We start from the raw sequence: 21,602 nt of genomic DNA, 5'->3' as shown, positions 1-21,602 counted from the left end.
ATAAATAATGCTGCTATGAACATAAGTGTGCAAATATCCCTGAAAGAGTATGCTTTCAAATATTTTGGTTATGTACACAGAAGTGGAATTGAATCATACAGTTCCAGAAAAATATCTATCTATTTCTGCTTTAATAATTATGTCAAAGCCTTTGACTGTGTGGATCACAATAAATGGTGGAAAATTCTGAAAGAGATAGGAATACCAGACCACCTGACCTGCTTCTTGAGAAATCTGTATGCAGGTCAAGAGGCAACAGTTAGAACTATACGTGGGACAACAAATTGGTTCCAAGCAGGGAAAGGAGTACGTCAAGGCTATATATTGTCACCCTGCTTATTTAACTTACATGCAGAGTACATCATGAGAAGTGCTGGGCTGGAAGAAGCACAAGCTGGAATCAAGATTGCCAGGAGAAATATCAATAACCTCACCACCCTTGATGGTGATGACACCACCCTTATGGCAGAAAGTGAAGAGGAACTAAAAATCCTCTTGATGAAAGTGGAAGAGGAGAGTGAAAAAGTTGGCTTAAAGCTCAACATTCAGAAAACAAAGATCATGGCATCTGGTCCCATCACTTCATGGGAAATAGATGGGGAAAGAGTAGAAACAGTGTCAGACTTTATCTTTTTGGGCTCCAAAATCACTGCAGATGGTGACTGCAGCCATGAAATTAAAAGACGCTTACTCCTTAGAAGAAAAGTTATGACCAACCTAGACAGCATATTCAAAAGCAGAGACATTACTTTGCCCACTAAGGTCCATCTAGTCAAGGATATGGTTTTTCCAGTGGTCATGTATGGATGTGAGAGTTAGACTGTGAAGAAAGCTAAGCCAAAGAATTGATGCTTTTGAACTGTGGTGTTGGAGAAGACTCTTGAGAGTCCCTTGGACTGCAAGAAGATCCAACCAGTCCATTCTAAAGGAGATCAGTCCTGGGTGTTCATTGGAAGGAATGATGCTAAAGCTGAAGCTCCAGTACTTTGGCCACCTCATGCAAAGAGCTGACTCATTGGAAAAGACTTTGATGCTGGGAGGGATTGGGGGCAGGAGGAGAAGGGGACGACAGAGGATGAGATGGCTGGATGGCATCACCGAATCAATGGACGTGAGTTTGAGTGAACTCCGGGAGTTGGTGATGGACAGGGAGGCCTGGCGTGCTGCGATTCATGGGGTCACAAACAGTCAGACACGACTGAGTGACTACTGAACTGAACTGAACTGAGAAAGCATCTGAGTTTCATATCTTTGTGTCCACTTGAGCAGGACAACACATTTGTGACTCACATATGGACAATGCTGGGGTGGACAACTCTTTTCAGACATTGTCCTGTACAGGGAAAGAAAACTATGGAAAGTTAACTTGAGGGAGAAGTAGGATCAAGAAAGTTTGTTTGAGACTTTGTTGTTATTGTTTAGTCTCTAAGTCGTGCCCGATTCTTTTCGACTCCATGGGACTGTAGCCCGCCAAGCTTCTCTGTCCATGGGATTTCCCAGGCAAAAATACTGGAGTGGGTAGCCCATTGCCTTCTCCAGGGGATCTTTCTGACCCAGGGATTGAACCTGTCTCCTGCATTGGCAAGTGGATTCTGTACCACTGAGCCACCTGGGAAACCTCAACCAAGTAATACATAGTTCCAAAGGGATATCCTTCTTAACCCAACCTGCAGAACCTAGATGTCACCTGTGAACTTAGCTGCCCAATGGAATCACCAGAAAGCTTTTAAAACTGTGAAATGCTAAGTACTTCAATTTTTTTTTAATGGAGATTAAAGAGTATTTTTAAAACTCTACAGTAAGAAAGCAAACAACACAAAATAGTAAATATAGCAAATAAATAATGTGATAAGAATGGGTATGAGACTGAAACAGATACTTCTCCAAACTTATGCTTATCAAAAGGGAAAGGGAGCGGGGGAGGGATAAATTAGGAGTTTGGGATTAACAGATACAAACTACTATATATAAAATAGAAAATCAGTAAGAGAACTATAGTCAGCATCTTATAATAAACCATAATGGAAAAGAATATGAAATAAGAATCTAGATAATGCATTTGGAATTCATTATTGGTTATCTTACATCATTATATAATATGTATGTTTATAGAAACATGTATACATAATATTCCTTTTAAATGGGTCTATTATTAATTTCAAAGCTTTTGTCCATAGGTTGAGTTGTAGGGATGAAACAAGATAAAGCATATAATAAGTATAGAACAATTATTTTGCACATGGTAACTCTTCAGTGTGTTCACTGTTATGATTGCTTCTCTGCAGGGCAGAGAGGAGGAGGAGGAGGAAAGAGCCAGGGGTCTCACTCTTTGTGTGTCCTCTGAAGCATCAGCAAATCCCGTTTTTGGTCCACCAGCTGGTGCAGGATGGCTCTCCTCTTGTTGTTAGCAGCGGCCTCCATCTGATGCTTCATGTAATTCTGGTCTCTCTTTCGCTTTTCCAGCATCATCTCACCCTCATTCTTACCAAAGATGGGCTTAGAAGAGTCTGGCTCAAACACAGGCAGCTGAGGGCATCTGTTCTTTATCTGAGGCAGAGACGCACAGAATGCAGATTATAGTTAAACCAGGGACTAGACGTCAGGCACAAGGCCGTGGCATAGCAAAAACCAGCACTTGGGTGGGAGGAACAAGGGCCTCAAAAAATACCAAGTGGATAACACAGAAGGGCATTCATAACATTACACGATTCACACATATTTTTAGAATGCTATTGAAACACTGCACGCCTTTTTAGGGGAGGATGGGAATTCCAGCTTTTCTATTTTTTTCCCTAAACAAAGTAGGAAAAATAATAAAGGAATAAAACTGCAAAGTAGTTATTTGGTAAAACATACACAAAAAAAATCTGGATAGGAGGAGAAGCTTATTTACAACAAGGAAACACATCTAAATTACAGTAGTTTGCAGCGTATATGGGAAACATTTAAAAAGTTAAACATGTGCTACATGGACATCACTGTTTACAGCAATAAAGGAGACAGAACACTTATTTGGGGACAGATATACCCACAAGGTCCAGGTTTTACAGCATCAGTGCAATCTATATTACAGCTAGTTAATCAGTTTAAGAATTGTTCCCAAATATGTCACGTCTCCAGCCCTTGGCAGTTCATTCTTACAGATTTCAATGACTCCATCCGTGGGGACCAAAAGCAGCCAGAAACACTGCACAGTTTTAAAGTAATAATTGTCACCTTACCTGGGCATCCAGAGCTCTCTTGTAACACTGTGTTTCTTCCATCTTATCTTTTATATATTTGGCTCTTTGCGCAGCAAGTCTGGCAGTTACAAATAAGAGGAGGTGAGGGCACAGTTTCTTACAGAGTTTTTCGTAACACAGATTAACATCAACAACATGTGTTTAATAAATATTAATAGGAATAAGAACCTGGTAAACAAAAAGTGATATTTTTTCCTTCCAGGAACTTTTACTTTAAGAAAGAAAAGAGAAATCCAAATCCATAGGCTAGTAGACAAGGACAGCTGATGCTGTTGTTAAGTTACTTCAGTTGTGTCCATCTCTTTGCAACCCCATGGACTGTAGCCCACCAGGCTCCTCTGTCCATGGGATTCTCCAGGCAAGAACACTGGAGTGAGTTGCCATTTCCTCCTCTAGGGGATCTTTCCAACCCAGGGATCAAACCCAGGTCCCCTGCATTGCAGGCGGATTCCCTATCTCTAAGCCACTGGAAAAGCCCTCAGACAGGACAGACAAGTAGAGAATAAGCAACTGACCAACCATATTTTCCAAATGCACTGCCAATAAGTCAGGCACCCCTTCTCCCCACATGCTTAAAAAATTCTAGATAGGAAAGCAGAAAATGTCTATAACACAATAAAATGATTCATCACAAGATTCCTTTAGAAGAATGATCTTCCTATTGTAACACGCATCTATTTTATGCCACCTCCACGTAATCTGTAAAGTGAATATAACAAAACATATGCATTTTATAAAAAACAGCTTTTTGGCCACAGAATCTAGCTGCTTATTTGTTTTGGAAGTCTCTCTCTCACCCCGGCAGCCTCCTTAATTTCTCTCCAGTAGCAGAAGTGTATTCCGTCTAGCATGTTTGAACTCTGTGGCCCTGGCCCTAGCCTAGGTCTCTGATAGCCCATGCAGGACAAATCAGATTCTTTCCTAAAAATTTGGAGTTGAGATTGAAATTCATCCAAGTGTCAGCTGGAATACAGACAATATCAACTAAGGAGCTGTGGATATTAGCAGATGGAAAGCATTTTTACAAGGATTTTAGACCCTGGTTTCAGCCCTCCTGGGTCTCCCATACATTTCTGCCCTTGGGTTCCATGGGACTCCCCTTCTTAGTTATAATAAAACTCAGCTTTGCCTTGAGATCATCTGGGAATAACAGAACGAAGCCTGCTCAAGACAAGTCCTTTCCGCCATCTACAAGGATTAGCGACCACGAAACAGTTCAAAATGGGAACTTCCCTGGTGGTCTAGTGGTTAAGAACCTGCCTTCCAATGCAGGGGATGCAGGTTGGATCCCTGGTCAGGGAACTAAGATCCCAAATGCCATGGGGCAGCTAAGGCTGCAGCCCTAGAGCCTGCACGCCACAGCTAGAGAGAAGTCCACAAACCACAGCAAAGACCCGATGCAGCCAAATTAATAAAGTTTAAAAATAATAATATCTTGCTTAAAAATACAAAATGATACTCTGTAATCAAAATGATTATAAGCAGCCATTGTTACTATGATGATAGTTATAATAATGCTGGCTTTTTCTCGTTTCTAATGAAGTGTTATGCTATGGTACTGGCTGCTAGCTGGGTTAATGTGCACAGCTGTACTAACGGGACTACCAGCGATGATTCAATCCTACAGGGGAAGAAGTGTCCCATGAACATTCCAAACCCGTCTTTTCGGAGACTCACTCCTCTGTGAGCTGCACTTGTTCCAGGCGGTCCATCAGCTCTCTGTTTTGCCTTTGCTTTATGTCCTTTTTCCGTCTGTGATCCATTTGTCTCAGGAGACTTTGGGAATACTCCTCTTGCTTAAAAGCATTAATCTCAGGACTGAGTGGCCGTTTATCAAATAGGAAGGATTTCTAGAATGAAAGAGAAGCAACTCATTTATTCTAGAATCATAAAAGGCAGCAAAGAAAGTGAAAGTGAAGTCACATGGACTGTAGCTTACCCGGCTCCTCCGTCTATGGGAATTTGCAGCCAAGAGTACTGGAGTGGGCTGCCATTTCCTTCTCCAAAAAGCATCAAAGAACAAAGGTAATCATTCAGAAAATGTCAACCAGAAAACATTAAGTTATCATATTTGCCCAGTCTTCAACATGGCAAATAGCTAGTGACCCACAGATTAATATAAGCACACTTAAGGATGAATCTGAATAGTACTGACCACAGCCCCATAACTGAGAGGGAGATGAAAAAGGACTTCAAGGAGTAGGTCCTCCACTAGTACTTACACATTTTTACTGAAAGAAGAAGAAATTGAGTGAGTGCAGAAGCATCAACAGGAATGCAAGGGGGTGGAAGAAGGAGAATATGGCACCTACTTGGGCCTGGCCGATCCCGACACTGGGAACCCAGCCATGACCAAGAACAGAGGCCAACAGAGAGCCTCACTCTCACTGATCCCACATGCTGGTGCCAGAGACAGCCGGTCACAAGCAACAACGCACAGATAATTTAAGAAATTAATGTGTGCTATGAGGGCTTCCTCGTGGCTCAATGGAAAAGAGTCCACCTGCCAATGCGTAAGACGCAGGTTACATCCCTGGGTCAGGAAGAGTCCCCTGGAAAAGGAAATGGCATTCCACTCCAGTACTCTTGCCTGGAAAATCCCACAGACAGAGGAGCCTGGTGGTCTGCAGTCCATGGGGTCGCCAAGAGTCGGACACGACTGAGCGACTTCACTTTCATTTTTCACTTTCATGCGTTGAAGAAGGAAATGGCAACCCACTCCAGTGTTCTTGCCTGGAGAATCCCAGGGATGGTGGAGCCTGGTGGGCTGCTGTCTATGGGGTTGCACAGAGTCAGACATGACTGAAGCAACTTAGCAGCAGTAGCAGCAGCCAATGCGTAAGACGTGGGTTCCATCCCTGGGTCAGGAAGATTCCCCTGGAGAAGGAAATGGCATTCCACTCCAGTATTCTTGCCTGGGGAAATCCCATGGACAGAGGAGCCTGGTGGGCTTACAGTCCTTGGGGTTGTAAAAGAGTTGGACATGAACAGCAACAAGGTGCTATGAGGTTTTCTTTGTCATAGCAAGTAACTGGATGGGGTTAATCGGTTATTAGGGAAGGCTTTTATTAAGGTGGTGACTGGGTCACCTCCACTGCAAATATCAGGGACCCATACAGAAGGAACAGCAAGTGGAAAGACACTAGATGAAAACAAGCAGAAAGAAGGTCTATGTGGCTGAGGCATAGTGAGCAGGGGGAAAACACAGCAGGTGGGCTCAAAGAGAGAGGTGGGCCAAACCAGGGGGATGTGAGAGGTCAAGGTCAGGTGTTTAGACTTATTTTAATTCAATGGAAGGCCATTAGAGACTCTATATGGAGAATGGTGTGTTCTGGTGAACAGTTTTAAAAGATCACTTTGGCTTCTATGTGGAGACTAGATTGTAGGAAGGCAGGCAGCGAGCCTACCTAGGAAAGCATCACAAAAGTTGGACCTTCTAGAAATGCGGCTTGGGCTAGGGTCGGGTACCACTGAAGGTGAAGAGATGCTGGATACATTTTGGAGGTGAAGGCAAGTGGGCTTAAAGATGGCTGGATGAGGGGGGACAGAGGAGAAAGGATCTGGGATCACTTTAAGTAAGGGTTCATGCAACTGTCTGGCTGTGATGCCACTTGCTAAAATGGGAAGGCTGGGAGAACAGGTTGAGAAAGGAAATCGAAACTTCTGTTTTGATCTTTTTCACTTCAAGCATCTACAGTTATAACAAAGAGGAGATTCAAATTGGGCAGTGATAAACATATAATCTGAACCTTAAATCTACCTAAGAGGAGAGAGAGATCGGGCCTACAGCTCAAAATCATGGTGCTCTCTCTTCCTCACTCCCTGCTGCCCCTGACTGGAAGGTTTTGCCCCCATTCACTTCTTGACCTAACTCCTGTATGCCAGGAAGTCTTCCCAGATCTCTGGTCTGGGTTAAGTGACTCCCCTCTTTGCCTTGTTCAAAGATTTATCATAGCATTTAGTTTATCACACTCTTGTCTCTCTAAATCTGTTTCCCCCATTATCCTGAAACGTCTTTAGAGAGGGACTTTGTCTTATTGTTCATCTTTTACTAGTACAGTGGCCAACACAAAATAATTCAATGAAATGTCTGATGCTAAATAAAGAAAATCTGTTTTATTAGGTGTACATCCAGAGTGTCACATTACCTAGATAGTGAGGTAAAAAGAAGCAAGATCAAGCAGAAATAAAGGTTGGCACATCATGATTGAAAACGATTAATGGCAAGGCAGATGGCTCACCTCCCTCTGAAGCTGGACTTCTCAAACTTATTGCTTAGTCTTTCAGTCGTGTCCAACTCTTTCGCGAACCCATGGACTGTAGCCCACCAGGCTCCTCTGTCCATAGGATTCTCCAAGCAAGAATAGTAGAGTGGGTTGCCATGCCCTCCTCCAGGGGATCTTCCAAACCCATAGACTGAACCTGCATCTCTTACATTGGCAGGCAGATTCTTTACCACTGAGCCACCTGGAAAGCCCCTCTCAAACTTAAGGAAGCTATAAATCACCTAAATATCTTATTGAAATGTAGATTCTCATTCTGTGAGGTGTGAGGTGGCACCCTAGATTCTGTATTTCCAGCAAGTTCCCAGGAGATATTTGTTCTCTATTTAGATCATCTAATCCTGGGGCATCCCTGGTGGCTCAGAGGTTAAAGCGTCTGCCTCCAATATGGGAGACCTGGGTTCGATCCCTGGGTAGGGAAGATCCTCTGGAGAAGGAAATGGCAACCCACTCCAGTATTCTTGCCTAGAGAATCCCATGGATGGAGGAACCTGGTGGGCTACAGTCCATGGGGTCGCAAAGAGTCAGACACGACTGAGTGACTTGACTTAACTTAATCCTGGGGAAGGAATTTAATACACTGTTCTCCTAACCCCACCTCTCCCAGGTCCCACCTGAGAATTGCTATCCGTGACAAGCACTATAGTGACCAGCAACAGGAACTGTACTGTGAACGTGAACATGCGGAGGCAGACAGTGGACCACTCCTGCCTTAGAAGGAAACTTCAACCTCGCACACACAGCCTTACCACTTTTTAAAAATGGCACAACATGCAATATGAGTAGACCCAAATGCTCACAACTAGGGCAGGTATCAGCAACAAAAATTTTGAAAAGATTCTTACATAAAATTCAGGTTTCTCATTCTTGTGGATTCTTATAGCTTCAGCAACTCCAAGATTATAGGCGGCATTCTTTTGATTCTGTTCTCTACTAGCCAGACTTCTCATCTTTGAAAAAAAATCATTACATGTTGAAATAGTTTTTAAAAATTTAATTCTACTACATTAAAATAACCCAACTAAGGTAGAAACCTGCCTTTGGGAGGTAATGGTACTTTCTGATGTGTTTATATATATATATATATATTTTAAAGTGGGCTTTTGTTTCTCATTCTTGGACTCTAGGCACCGCTTCTACAGGGATCGTAAGAAGGAAGGAAGATTCCAGGAATGGTTCCCTATGATATCACAAGAAGGCAGTAGAGCCAGTTATTGAAAAGCTCAGAAATCAGGATAGAGCAAAGGTGAAAGTACCATTCCATCTTTACTCAAGATAGGCCATGAATCTGAAGGGAAAAGACTTGCCTGGGGTTATATTTTATGATAAATCAAAAATAAAGCCATATACACCCAGGAATTCCACCTTTAAAACTCAGTCCTTAGGGAAGGGAAAAAAATCAGTAGCAGGTGCAAACACCAACTACATAGATATTCATCCCCAGGCTGTTTATTATTAGTGAAAACTTGGACATAACCTAAGTTCGAATTCAGCAGTAGATAAATGATTAAATACACTACCGTCAAGCTACACGCTGGAGCTTTTTAAATGGCACTTGATAATCATGTTCTCCTGCCCCATGTTAAACACTCCTTAACCGAGGTGCGGAAGTACCTGCTCTTTGAAGATAGTCTCTTGGTCTTTCAACATGAGATACTCCTGGATGACTCGCTCATCTTCCATCTCTCTCCTCCTCCTCTCCTCGGTGTAGTACAGTGGGGAATTTTGCTGTGCTCGTTGCAAGCATATGTAACACATTTCCTATAACATCGAGTTTTAGGGCAAATTGATTTTTACCTTTTACTTTTTTTGCTCTGCATCTCCTTCCCAAGCTCTCCAAAGGCTAGGGGTGTCAAGAAGTAGACTTCATAAAAGGATGTATTTGTGATATTATCCAAATGGGATTTTTCAGAGAGGGCCCTGCAAATATTCCAGAGGATTTATTCAACTCTTACTTGAACAGATGTGTTTAAAGCAACTGAAAATTAGAGATTTCCCAGACCTATTTCTGTTAGCTAGTAGATTTTGACTAGTAGATAGATTTATCACAGTCCCATTATAGGTCCTGTGTACTTGAGCCATACCCGTGTATTAAAGAAAGAGCAATTCCTCGAATTCTCTTTGAGAAGCAGAAGTCAGGAGGAGAGTCTGTCTGGGCTCTGTTTCTTTGAAGACACTGTACCTGTCCTGCCCTATGATGGTCCTTGCAAGAAGTGCCTGGAGAAATTTTAGGCTTCAATGCATGATCATTTTTCAGTCCACCTGGAAATGATACACTATAAAAACAATGCAACATTAATTAATATTAATGTAGCCTGACATCAATTATAACCCATGATGAATGATAGTTTTAGAAGCAAGTATAAATATAAGAGGGCTTCCGAGGTGGCACAAGTAGTAAAGAACTGGCCTACCAAAACAGGAGACATGAAAGATGCAGCTTCGATCCCTGGGATGGGAAGATCCCCTGGAGGAGCGCATGGCAACCCATTCCAGTGACCTTGCCTGGAGAATCCCATGGACAGAGGAGCCTGGTGGTCTGCAGTCCATAGGGTTCCAAAGAGTCAGATGTGACTGATGTGACTAAGCATGCATGCACACATAAATATAAGAAAATAAAAAATATCTCAGCAGTTTTCTTTAGAGTATCTATATGTATACAGATTAAAAACCTAACCTTTATATCAGATAAATTTGGGTTCAAAACCTGGCTTTATTAGACGTTGACTGGCATTAGACAAACTGGATAATTGTACAAAGTCTCAGTTACCAATTCAGTGAAACTGGGATAAAACTTATTCATTCTACAAAAATTTATTGAGTGTTTACTAAGTGTACTGCTCTCAGCATGGGAGAGGCAGTGAAGAACAAAACACACATATGAAAAAAAAAAAGCTCCATCCTCACGGAATTAACATGCTGATGGGAGTAGACAATCAATAAACAAGATGAATGAATTATATAGTCTGTTCGATGGTGATAAATACCATGCAGTGCTGGGGGAATGGAGTATTAAATCATGAATACAATGGCCAGGGAAATTCTCACCAGAAAGGTGACATTTGAGCAACTTGAAGGCAGTAAAAGAATAATAATAATCAGATATCTGATGGAAAAGAATCTAGTGGAGCAAATGAATGCTAAGGACTTGAAGTGGGAGCATATCTGTGTTCAGTGTGGCTGGAGGAAGTAAGAGAGAGATCAGAGATCAGGCAAGATATTGAAGGCCATGGTAATGACTTTAGCTTTCACCCTGGGTGAGAATGGGAGCCACTGAGAATGAAGAGGGAGCTGTTGAGAATGCAGCCATTGAATGGGAGCCATATCCAGTATTAGCAAAGCTACAGAGAACACAGCAGTTCTTCATATTTCCGTTACTAGGAAGATAATTTTTGGTATTATCTACTTGAGGGTAACTGGTGCATGGTGCATGCATGCTAAGTCACTTCAGTTGTGTCCGACTCTTTGCGGCCCCATGAACTGTACTCCACCAGGCACCTCTGTCCATGGGATTCTCCAGGCAAGAATACTGGAGCAGGTTGCCATGCCCTCCTCCAGAGGATCTTCCCGACCCAGGGATCAAACCCACATCTCTTACATCTTCTGCTTTGGGTGGTGGGTCCTTTAAAACTAGCACCACTTTGGAAGCCCTGAAGATGATTGGTAATGCATATCAAAAACATGAAAAATGGACTCATCACTTATCTCTGAAATTTCACTTTAAAGCTTCTTTCCTATAGAATATGCAGGTGTGTGCAAAGAATTATGTGATTATATTTGTTTCAACATTTATAAAAAACTAAAAATCATCTATGTATACAGGAGATTTGTTAAACAAAAGGTTTAATAAATGAGATGAGCAATCATTTGTTTATGTTTTAGAATATTTAAAGCCATAGGGAAGTTTTCACCACTTAAATTGTTAAGTATAACAAAGGTTCGTATGATATAATCTCAGTTTTCTTTATAATGTATGTACATGTTTCAAGTATAAATATATGCCCATGTTATAATATATATGCATTGAAATGAAGGATGTACACCCATAACATTACAGAAAACTTCTTCTGTTTGGTGGGGTTATGGGTGATTGTTTTTGTATCTCTTGCTTTTCTCATTTCTTCTAAAATTTCTTTGACAAATGCATATTACTTTAGTAATTAGCACACAGAACAAAAACAAACAAACAAGAAAAAAAATTGGTTGTTTGGTCAACTTCTATAGGAAAACTTTACTAGGAATCACTAATAATTAGTAATTAGAATCCCAAAGGAAATCAACCCTGAATATTCATTGGAAGGACTGATGCTGAAGCTGAAGCTCCAACAGTTTGGCCATCTGATGCGAAGAACTGACTCATTAGAAAAGACCCTGATGCTGGGGAAAATTGAAGGTAGGAGAAGAAGGGAACGATAGAGGATGAGATGGTTGGATGGCATCACTGAGTCAACAGACATGAGTTTGAGCAAGCTCTGGGAGTTGGTGAAGGACAGGGAAGCCTGGTGTGCTGCAGCCCATGGGGTTGCAAAGAGTCACACAAACTTAGTGACTAAACAACAACAAAGCCATGTTTGGCAAAAATGCTTTCCAATTTGATATAAACATGAACCTGTGTCATATTATAATATCCACACACAGAAAATAAAAGAGGTTTTCCCGAATTCATGACGGAAGTTAGATGTTTTCTCCTCCGTGCTGTTTTGTTTCCACCTCCGTGGTAGCATTTATCCTACTGAATCATAATTTATCACTCTGGTTTTCCCACAGGTTGTGAGTGCTGGTCATCATTACCACCTCATCACCTGGCATGCAGGTGTAACATCCAGATGCTAGAATGTAGCATCAGGAATAGTGGATGAAGGAATGAATGAAAAAAAAGAATGCTTATTTAAAATTCCCTACATCAAGAAAGGGTGTGAAAATATATTTAGTAAAATGCAACAGAAAAAAATACCCAGTGCATTACCTTTCATGGTTCATATTCTTCCCACCACTCCCATTCAGCTCCAGTTTATTTGGCAAACTGACATTTGTCCCTTTGGCAGTAGAGACAGCTGGTCTATCTTGAGCTGTCTTGGGTGATAAAATCTCTGTAGAATGAATGAAAGCGAGTTTCCTTTCAACTCTCAATCAGTGGTTTGTATGTAACACCGATTTTAAAAACTCATAATTTTACTTGGGAAAATTTTCACATAAAATGCACTTTCTCATTTTAAATCATGGCAACCCACTCCAGTGTTCTTGCCTGGAGAATCCCAGGGACAGGGGAGCCTGGTGGGCTGCCGTCTATGGGGTCGCACAGAGTCAGACACGACTGAAGCGACTTAGCAGCAGCAGCAGCCCTTGCCCTAGTGTGGTTAAAATATCTATTTTGCTGTTTACTTATTACATGTAAAGACTCTGGCTGGGCACTTTAAAAAATACAAGAGGCAAGTCTCTGCCCCTGAAGACTTTTCAATAAATATAGCTGGAGAGGAAAATTAAGATACAAACAGAAAACATGAGAGCTCTCATTTGTGGAGGTCTTTCCACCTGCCAAAAATACTAAGGGTTTTACACACATTATAAGTAGCAACTCAGAACAAGGTTGCAGAATATCTGAATCTCAGATAAACAGTGCCATCTTTAACAGTCTGACAGAGGAGATGAAGGGAGCCAGTTCAGAATCCATTGATGAGAGAAGTTTCCATGGAGGAAGTGAGATGTGAAAGGGCTACTAAGAGAAATAGAGACACAGATATAGAGAAGAAACATACAGACACCAAGGGGGAAGAGGTGAGGGGTGGAAGGAACCGGAAGACTGGGGTTGACATATCCCAATACTACTACACTATGGTACTATACTATGTACTCGAGTACTACTGATCAGTTTCAGTTTCAGTTCAGTTGCTCAGTCGTGTCTGACTATTTGTGACCCCATGGAATCGCAGCACGCCAGGTCTCCTTGTCCATCACCAACTCCCAGAGTTCACTCAGACTCACGTCCATCGAGTCCGTGATGCCATCCAGCCATCTCATCCTCTGTCATCCCCTTCTCCTCCTGCCCCCAATCCCGCCCAGCATCAGAGTCTTTTCCAATGAGTCAACTCTTCGCATGAGGTGGCCAAAGTACTGGAGTTTCAGCTTCAGCATCATTCCTTCCAAAGAAATCCCAGGACTGATCTCCTTCAGAATGGACTGGTTGGATCTCCTTGCAGTCCAAGGGACTCTCAAGAGTCTTCTCCAACACCACAGTTCAAAAGCATCAATTCTTTGGCACTCAGCCTTCTTCACAGTCCAACTCTCACATCCACACATGACCACAGGAAAAACCATAGCCTTGACTAGACGGACCTTAGTCAGCAAAGTAATGTCTCTGCTTTTGAATATACTGTCTAGGTTGGTCATAACTTTTCTTCCAAGGAGTAAGCGTCTTTTAATTTCATGGCTACAGTCACCATCTGCACTGATTTTGGAGCCCCAAAAAATAAAGTCTGACACTGTTTCCACTGTTTCCCCATCTATTTCCCATGAAGTGATGAGACCGGATGCCATGATCTTCATTTTCTGAATGTTGAGCTTTAAGCCAACTTTTTTGCTCTCCTCTTTCACTTTCATCAAGAGGCTTTTTAGTTCCTCTTCACTTTCTGCCATTAGGGTGGTGTCATCTGCATATCTGAGGTTATTGATATTTCTCCCGGCAGTCTTGATTCCAGCTTGTGCTTCTTCCAGCCCAGCGTTTCTCATGATGTACTCTGCATAGAAGTTAAATAAGCAGGGTGACAATATACAGCCTTGACCTACTCCTTTTCCTATTTGGAACCAGTCTGTTGTTCCATGTCCAGTTCTAACTGTTGCTTCCTGACCTGCATACAGATTTCTCAAGAGGCAGGTTAGGTGGTCTGGTATTCCCATCTCTTTCAGAATTTTCCACAGTTTCTTGTGATCCACACAGTCAAAGGCTTTGGCATAGTCAATAAAGCAGAAATAGATGTTTTTCTGGAACTCTCTTGCTTTTTCCATGATCCAGCGGTACTACTGATGCCAAGTATAAAATAGATAATGAATGAGGACACACTTAATAGAGAGGGAGCTCTACTTAATGCAATCACTGCGGTGGCCTGAATGGGAAAGAAGTCCAAGCAAGAGGGGATATATGTACAGATACAGCTCAGTCACTGTGCTCTTCAGTAGAAACCAACACAACACTGTAAGGCTACTGTACTCCAATGAAAATTAATTTAAAAAGATAAAAAAAGGCTGATAAGAGGAGAGTAGGATTGGGATAGACTGCAAGAAAAGGAAGGGAATTCCAGGCAGGAGAAGAGTGAACAAAAGCTTGAAGTCAAGGAAGAGAAAGGCATGTTAGGAGAGTATGATAGACAACTTAAACTCTAGAAAGAGTCCATAGGAAACTGACAAGAGAAGCTAAAGAATGAAAGCGTCTATCAGGCTAAAAGCTGATGTGCAATCCTATAGGCCACACGTCACAAAACCAACATTCACAAGCCAACATTTACCCATTGATAAATGTTTTGTTTGGCCTAGTTAGCTTTTTTTTTTCCTGAATGTCAATACAGTAGTGAACACTGGACTCAGTGGGAGAAGGCGAGGGTGGGATGATTTGAGAGAATACCATTGAAACATATACCTTACCACATGTAAAAGAGATGACCAGTGCAAGTTCGATACATGAAGCAGGGCACCCAAAACTGGTGTTCTGTGACAACCCAGATGGGTGGGGTGGGGAGGGGAGGTGGGAGGGGGGTTCAGGATGGGAGGGGACACATGTATACCTGTGAGCGATTCATGCTGATGTATGGCAAAACCATCACAATAGTGTAAAATAATTATCCTCCAATTAAAATAAATTAAATTAAAACAATTAATAGATTTCACAAGTTAGGATCTGTGCTTCTCTTGAAAAATTAGACAATTTGCTACCACTTGGCTTACATTTGCACTTATCTCACACGTGGTAAAGTAATGCTCAAAATTCTCCAAGCCAGGCTTCAGCAATACATGAACCATGAACTTCCAGATGTTCAAGCTGGTTTTAGAAAAGGCAGAGGAACCAGAGATCAAATTGCCAACAGCTGCTGGATCATGGAAAAAGCAAGAGAGTTCCAGAAAAACATCTATTTCTGCTTTATTGACTATGCCAAAGCCTTTGACTGTGTGGATCACAAGAAACTGTGGAAAATTCTGAAAGAGATGGGAATACCAGACCACCTAACCTGCCTCTTGAGAAATCTGTATGCAGGTCAGGAAGCAACAGTTAGAACTGGACATGGAACAACAGACTGGTTCCAAATAGGAAAAGGAGTAGGTCAAGGCTGTATATTGTCACCCTGCTTATTTAACTTCTATGCAGAGTACATCATGAGAAACGCTGGGCTGGAAGAAGCACAAGCTGGAATCAAGACTGCCGGGAGAAATATCAATAACCTCAGATATGCAGATGACACCACCCTAATGGCAGAAAGTGAAGAGGAACTAAAAAGCCTCTTGATGAAAGTGAAAGAGGAGAGCGAAAAAGTTGGCTTAAAGCTCAACATTCAGAAAATGAAGATCATGGCATCCGGTCCCATCACTTCATGGGAAATAGATGGGGAAACAGTGGAAACAGTGTCAGACTTTATTTTGGGGGGCTCCAAAATCAGTGCAGATGGTGACTGTAGCCATGAAATTAAAAGACACTTACTCCTTGGAGGAAAAGTTATGACCAACCTAGACAGTATATTCAAAAGCAGAGACATTACTTTGCTGACTAAGGTCCGTCTAGTCAAGGCTATGGTTTTTCCTGTGGTCATGTGTGGATGTGAGAGTTGGACTGTGAAGAAGGCTGAGAGCCAAAGAATTGATGCTTTTGAACTGTGGTGTTGGAGAAGACTCTTGAGGGTCCCTTGGACCACAAGGAGATCCAACCAGTCCATTCTGAAGGAATGATGCTGAAGCTGAAACTCCAGTACTTTGGCCACCTCATGTGAAGAGTTGACTCATTGGAAAAGACTCTGATGCTGGGCGGGATTGGGGGCAGGAGGAGAAGGGGATGACAGAGGATGAGATGGCTGGATGGCATCACCGACTCAATGCACATGAGTTTGAGTGAACTCCGGGAGTTGGTGATGGACAAGGAGGCCTGGCGTGCTCCAATTCATGGGGTCACAGAAAGTCAGACATGACTGAGCAACTGAACTGAACTGAACTGGCTTACATTTCCACAAATCAATAATCTGCTAGAGGAATAAGTCTCCAAGTATATAGTCTGGCAACCCCTGGGAATCCCTAGGAGTCTTTAAAAAAGATTTTGAAGTCCTACGATTTTTCTCACATGCCCCAACCAAAACAATATATTACAACAGATTATATGATGACACAGATATGAGAATCTGCTATCTTCTATAAATCCAGATGTCAAAGATGTAAAGCTACCACTCTTCATTTTTCATAAAAAATATTGATGTTAACATGTCTCCCTACCACGTGACATCCAGCCCAGTTCATGCATTTATGTTACCTGCCTGGATCTTGCAGGCAGCTGAGTTCTGAGTAGTGGAGAGTCAGCAAAGAGATCACAGTCTAAAAGTCTGAGTGTCATAAAGTGGTTAGGGTGAGATACAGGATTCCAGGAATAGATGTATATTAGAGAGAAGAATGCAGTGATTATTCATAAAATGAACCTTATTTTGGCCATCAGAGTTGCTAAGCAATATGGCGTGGCTCACAAGTAGTAAAAAGTCACAGATTATACCCAGAAATCAATGACCTACCTGGGATACCTTCTTCTTTGTCTGACTGGTCTTTTAATTTGTCCTTCCTCCGTCCATTCTGTCCATCTTCTTCTGTAATGGTCTCCATAGGTGGTTTGTTCTCCATCTCCTTGAGCTCAATCCTGGAATGAGCCAAGATGTGTCCATAGACGAATGTGTAAATCTCTTAATTCTGAGAAGCAGCCAAGTTAGCTGACGGATTCTGAATGAAATAAGCTTACATGTTTCAAGGCGGGGGTTGGGGGGGGGGGGTGTGTGCTTTTATTTGCTGAGTATGAATCATGGACTCATTCTTTTGGGGTTAAGCCTGGAGCCAACCAAGAATTTCCCCCACATTACTGAGGACCCCAAAGAAGCTCTTATATAGATAAACTGCTCTGAAGGCCTGGATTAAAGTTTCGGGGTTTTATTTCAGCTTGAATTTGTTTGTCTTTTCTAGCTCTGTAAGAAGATGCCACAGTCCTGAAACAGTGGATGGTGGCCACTGGATAACTTGGAGGCATGGATTCAGGGCCTGGTAGGCAGGGTATGCCCAGAAGTGAGCACTCCTCTCCACCCTCTTCCTCCTCCTCACTGCTCCATCCTCTCCCCAGCAAAAGTGAGGGGCTTACAAAGGCGAGGGGGAAGGGGTTTGTTCAGCTGATGTCAGTAACTGCAGCTTTTCTCTAGTCCCAGGAATGGGGTGCTGGGTTAGAGGTGGGAAGGAAGGGTGGGGCGGACATGGTGCTTGCAGTACATTCAGAGGCCAAGCTTCACATAAAGGAAACACCTACAGTTGCTTTGAGGATTCGAGTCCTCTTGTCCATTGCCAGGCTCTCTAATGGACAGGACCGTCCATCTGTCCCTTAACTAACTGCAATTATTTCCCTCCTGGAGTGCTTAAGCCAAACTATGTCCAAGGGGACAGCCAAATTTGCCTTCCAAAATACAATCAAAATAAAGTTATTTTGAATCCATGGATTTCTTTTTAATGGGTAAGGCAAGATGCTGCAGTGGAAACAGCACTGAGACAGTCAGGGGCCATGGTTTTATTTCCAACTTGGCCCCTCTGCTGTGTAATCATTTTATCTGGAAGATGAAGAGGCTGGACTAATTAATCTTTAAGGCTTATTCTCCCCCTCACACTGACTATGCTGAGATCTGTATCATATAGCTTTTCCAGGAAGGACTGGTTCCAAACCAACAAACAGAAGAAGCTGTGACAGACGCCACCCCCGCCCAAAAAAAAATGAGAAAATACTCTGAGACAAAAAAATGAGAAAACTATTTTGGAAAATAGTTTACTATTTCCCAAACTTCCTTTACCCAAAATGCATAGTAGTTAGTGGCACAGCAATTAAGATTAAAAAAATGATTAAGAGCTCATAATGGGTAAGTAACGACCAAACTGGAAATAAAACCCAAGTCTCCTGACTCCTATTCAGTGCTTTTAATACTGCATCCTGAAACTGCAGATGTGACTGCAGCCATGAAATTAAAAGATGCTTGCTCCTTGGAAGAAAAATTATGGCCAACCTAGACAGCATATTAAAAAGCAGAGAGATTACTTTGCCAACAAAGGTCCATGTAGTCAAAGTTATGGTTTTTCCAGTAGTCATGTATTGATGTAAGTAAGAGTTGGACTATAAAGAAAGCTGAGCGCTGAAGAATTGATGCTTTTGAATTATGGTGTTGGAGAATACGTTTGAGAGTCTCTTGGACAGCAAGGAGATCGAACCAGTCCATCCTAAAGGAAATAAGTCCGGAATATTCACTGGAAGGACTGATGCTGAAGCTGAAACTCCAATACTTTGGCCACCTGATGCAAAGAACTGACTCATTGGAAAATACCCTGATCCTGGGAAAGATTCAAGGTGGGAGGAGAAGGGGACAACAGAGGATGAGATGGTTGGATGGCATCACTGACTCAGTAGACATGAGTTTGAGTAAACTCTGGGAGTTGGTGATGGACAGGGAGGCCTGGTGTGCTGCAGTCCATGGGGTCGCAAACAGTTGGACACGACTGAGCAACTGAACTAACTGAAGATACTTCACTTGTTAAAAAAAAAAAGAATGAAAACTACATGCTGAATGCCTAAAACTAACACAACACTGCAAATGAACTATACTTCAATAAAATTTTTAATTAAAAATAGAATTGATGTTATAATTAATTTTGCTCCTTTATAAAATTATAATACATATCTCAAGTAGTTGTAGTAAAGATTAAATGCAAGACTATTAAGAAAGTGCTTAACAATATCTGGCAACTAGTAAGTGCTCCATAGATGATTGCTATTATTATTGTCATTATAATATTATCATGTTGTTATCATTATCATTATTATATTCAGGAGCATCAGCAGCCATTGAAAACACTCACTGTGCTGTTGGGGTGAAGCTGTACCTTGTCTTTCTAGCCCCTTCTGTGGTAAAAATCAAATCTTAGACAGCTGTTAGTCTAGAGTGCATGATGAGGAAGGGACTAGGTCAGAGGAAGGGGTGAAAGGTAGAAAAAAGCCTAGTAGATGAGAAAAATTTTACTGATACTTGCAAGGACTAAGGTTGGTAGGAGGCAGCAAGAGAATTCCCAGGGAACCAAGAGTTGTTTTTTTTTTTTTTTTAAGTATTCTAAGTGTCCATTGTTTTTTAACTTAACTACAGAAAGTGCATGCAATAAACTCATTTGCTAGAACACAGAGAGAGAGCTGCACTAGATGGAGCATGGGCTAGAAAACTCAAGTGCAAAACACTGTCCAATTCTATCAACAGGTCGGCAAGGACAGCCATGCCCGGAGGAACCTATGGAGGAAAGCACTGACCTTGGAAATGCAAGCACGCTGTTGGGTCGCTTCCCCAAGTTCTCTCTGCTAGACAACACTGAGTCCACTGTGTCAGGCCTCTGGGGACAGGGAAAAAGACAGGTTACATTTGGGCTGTGGTCCATGACACAGACAATCAGAGCCACAGGGTGCTTGAAGGCCTCAGACTACCATGATACCCTCCACCGTTATTTCTGTTTAGGGCTTAAAGTCTAGAACTTAACATCCAATGAAGAATGACCTCATTTATCAAAGAAGTCACCTTGCTTGGTCCCATCCCAATTTCATTGTGCTGCCTTTTCTCAAACCATTTCCTCCTTGGAAACCGCCCTCAGAGTTGACAGCTCCTGAACTTTAAGAGGACAGCCAACTTCTTGAAACTCTCAGGAATATGAGCAAGCTGGCTAGTTCCACTTTTGACCCAAATAACTCTGAAACTAGGTAGTTGAGAGAAAGACTTTAGAGTCAGCTATCCTCATGTTTAAATGCCCACACTGCCAACAGCAAGAAGATCAAACCAGTCAATCCTAAAGGAAACCAACCCTGAATATTCTTTGGAAGGACTGATGCTGAATCTCCAATACTTTGGCCAGCTGATGCAAAGAGCTGACTCATTGGAAAAGCCCTAACACTGGGAAAGACTGAGGGCAAAAGGAGAAAGGAGTGACAGAGGATGAGATGGTTGGATGGCATCATCGACTCAAGGGACACAAGTTTGAGCAAGCTCTGGAAGATAGTGAAGGACAGGGAAGACTGGCATGCTGCAGTCCTTGGGTCACAAAGAGTCAGACATGACTGAGGGACTGAACAAAAACAACAGCTATAAAGCTTTAGACCCTATATATGTGGGATCAAATTCAGAGGACTTTTAGGAGGTACTATATATAAGTGGCTAGCACATAAAAGCACTCCACAAATAGTGACAATTACAATTATTATATATAATATATATTTATTATAATCTACAAATTGTATTTATAATTTATTTAATAATTATATATTATATATAATAATTACATTATTAAATTATACTAGTATAGAATAACAGGTAAAATTATTCTTTTTGGATGAATGATCTGGTTTACAAAAGGCTTTGAAGGAGATTCTAAAGATCAAAGTTTTAAAAATATTTTGAGCTAAAGCAGCATCACTGAAATTGGCACACAACTTCCTAAGAGAACTCTTCTACAAGACAGCACTCGGGTTTACGTTATGGAACATTTAGGGGAAAAGCAGTCACTCTCACAACTTTAAGCAGTTTCCCAAAATCTGTTTTACAGGTATTAATGAATATTGACTCAACCTAAAGTTCCATGATTAAATACTTTCAGGCAGTTAAAGCTGCTTCTTTCCAGCCAGACTTCTCAGGTCCTTTAACATACCTATGTGCTTTGGCCCATAGAGCTTTTTTTATAGGATACCCATCAAGAGCAGTTCTTTTGGAAAACTCTCCTTAAAAGGTACATCTTAGAGTACAGCAGGCCAAATGAAGCATTATCCTGTCTTCAAACATGTATCAAAGCT

General features: G+C 41.8%; 1 protein-coding gene across 2 annotated transcripts in view; it reads right to left on the bottom strand.

Moving 5' to 3' along the window:
* Positions 1–21,602, bottom strand: part of CCDC81 (coiled-coil domain containing 81) — a 39,219-nt gene that overhangs the window by 4,105 nt on the left and 13,512 nt on the right. For both annotated transcript variants that reach the window (XM_068978802.1, XM_068978803.1), the window contains 9 exons: positions 20,079–20,158; positions 17,278–17,399; positions 12,492–12,615; positions 9,708–9,801; positions 9,140–9,286; positions 8,371–8,475; positions 4,920–5,092; positions 3,222–3,300; positions 2,327–2,547 (listed from right to left, as the gene is read on the bottom strand). In XM_068978802.1, the coding sequence (XP_068834903.1) occupies positions 2,327–2,547; positions 3,222–3,300; positions 4,920–5,092; positions 8,371–8,475; positions 9,140–9,286; positions 9,708–9,801; positions 12,492–12,615; positions 17,278–17,399; positions 20,079–20,158 (1,145 nt within the window). The remainder of the gene's footprint in view (positions 1–2,326; positions 2,548–3,221; positions 3,301–4,919; positions 5,093–8,370; positions 8,476–9,139; positions 9,287–9,707; positions 9,802–12,491; positions 12,616–17,277; positions 17,400–20,078; positions 20,159–21,602) is intronic.

Source organism: Capricornis sumatraensis, chromosome 8 (genome assembly GCF_032405125.1).
Source record: "Capricornis sumatraensis isolate serow.1 chromosome 8, serow.2, whole genome shotgun sequence".
NCBI classification, from domain to species: Eukaryota; Metazoa; Chordata; class Mammalia; order Artiodactyla; family Bovidae; genus Capricornis; species Capricornis sumatraensis.
The sequence above is the reverse complement of the archived record's forward strand: the minus strand, read 5'-3'. Positions and strand labels throughout refer to the sequence as shown.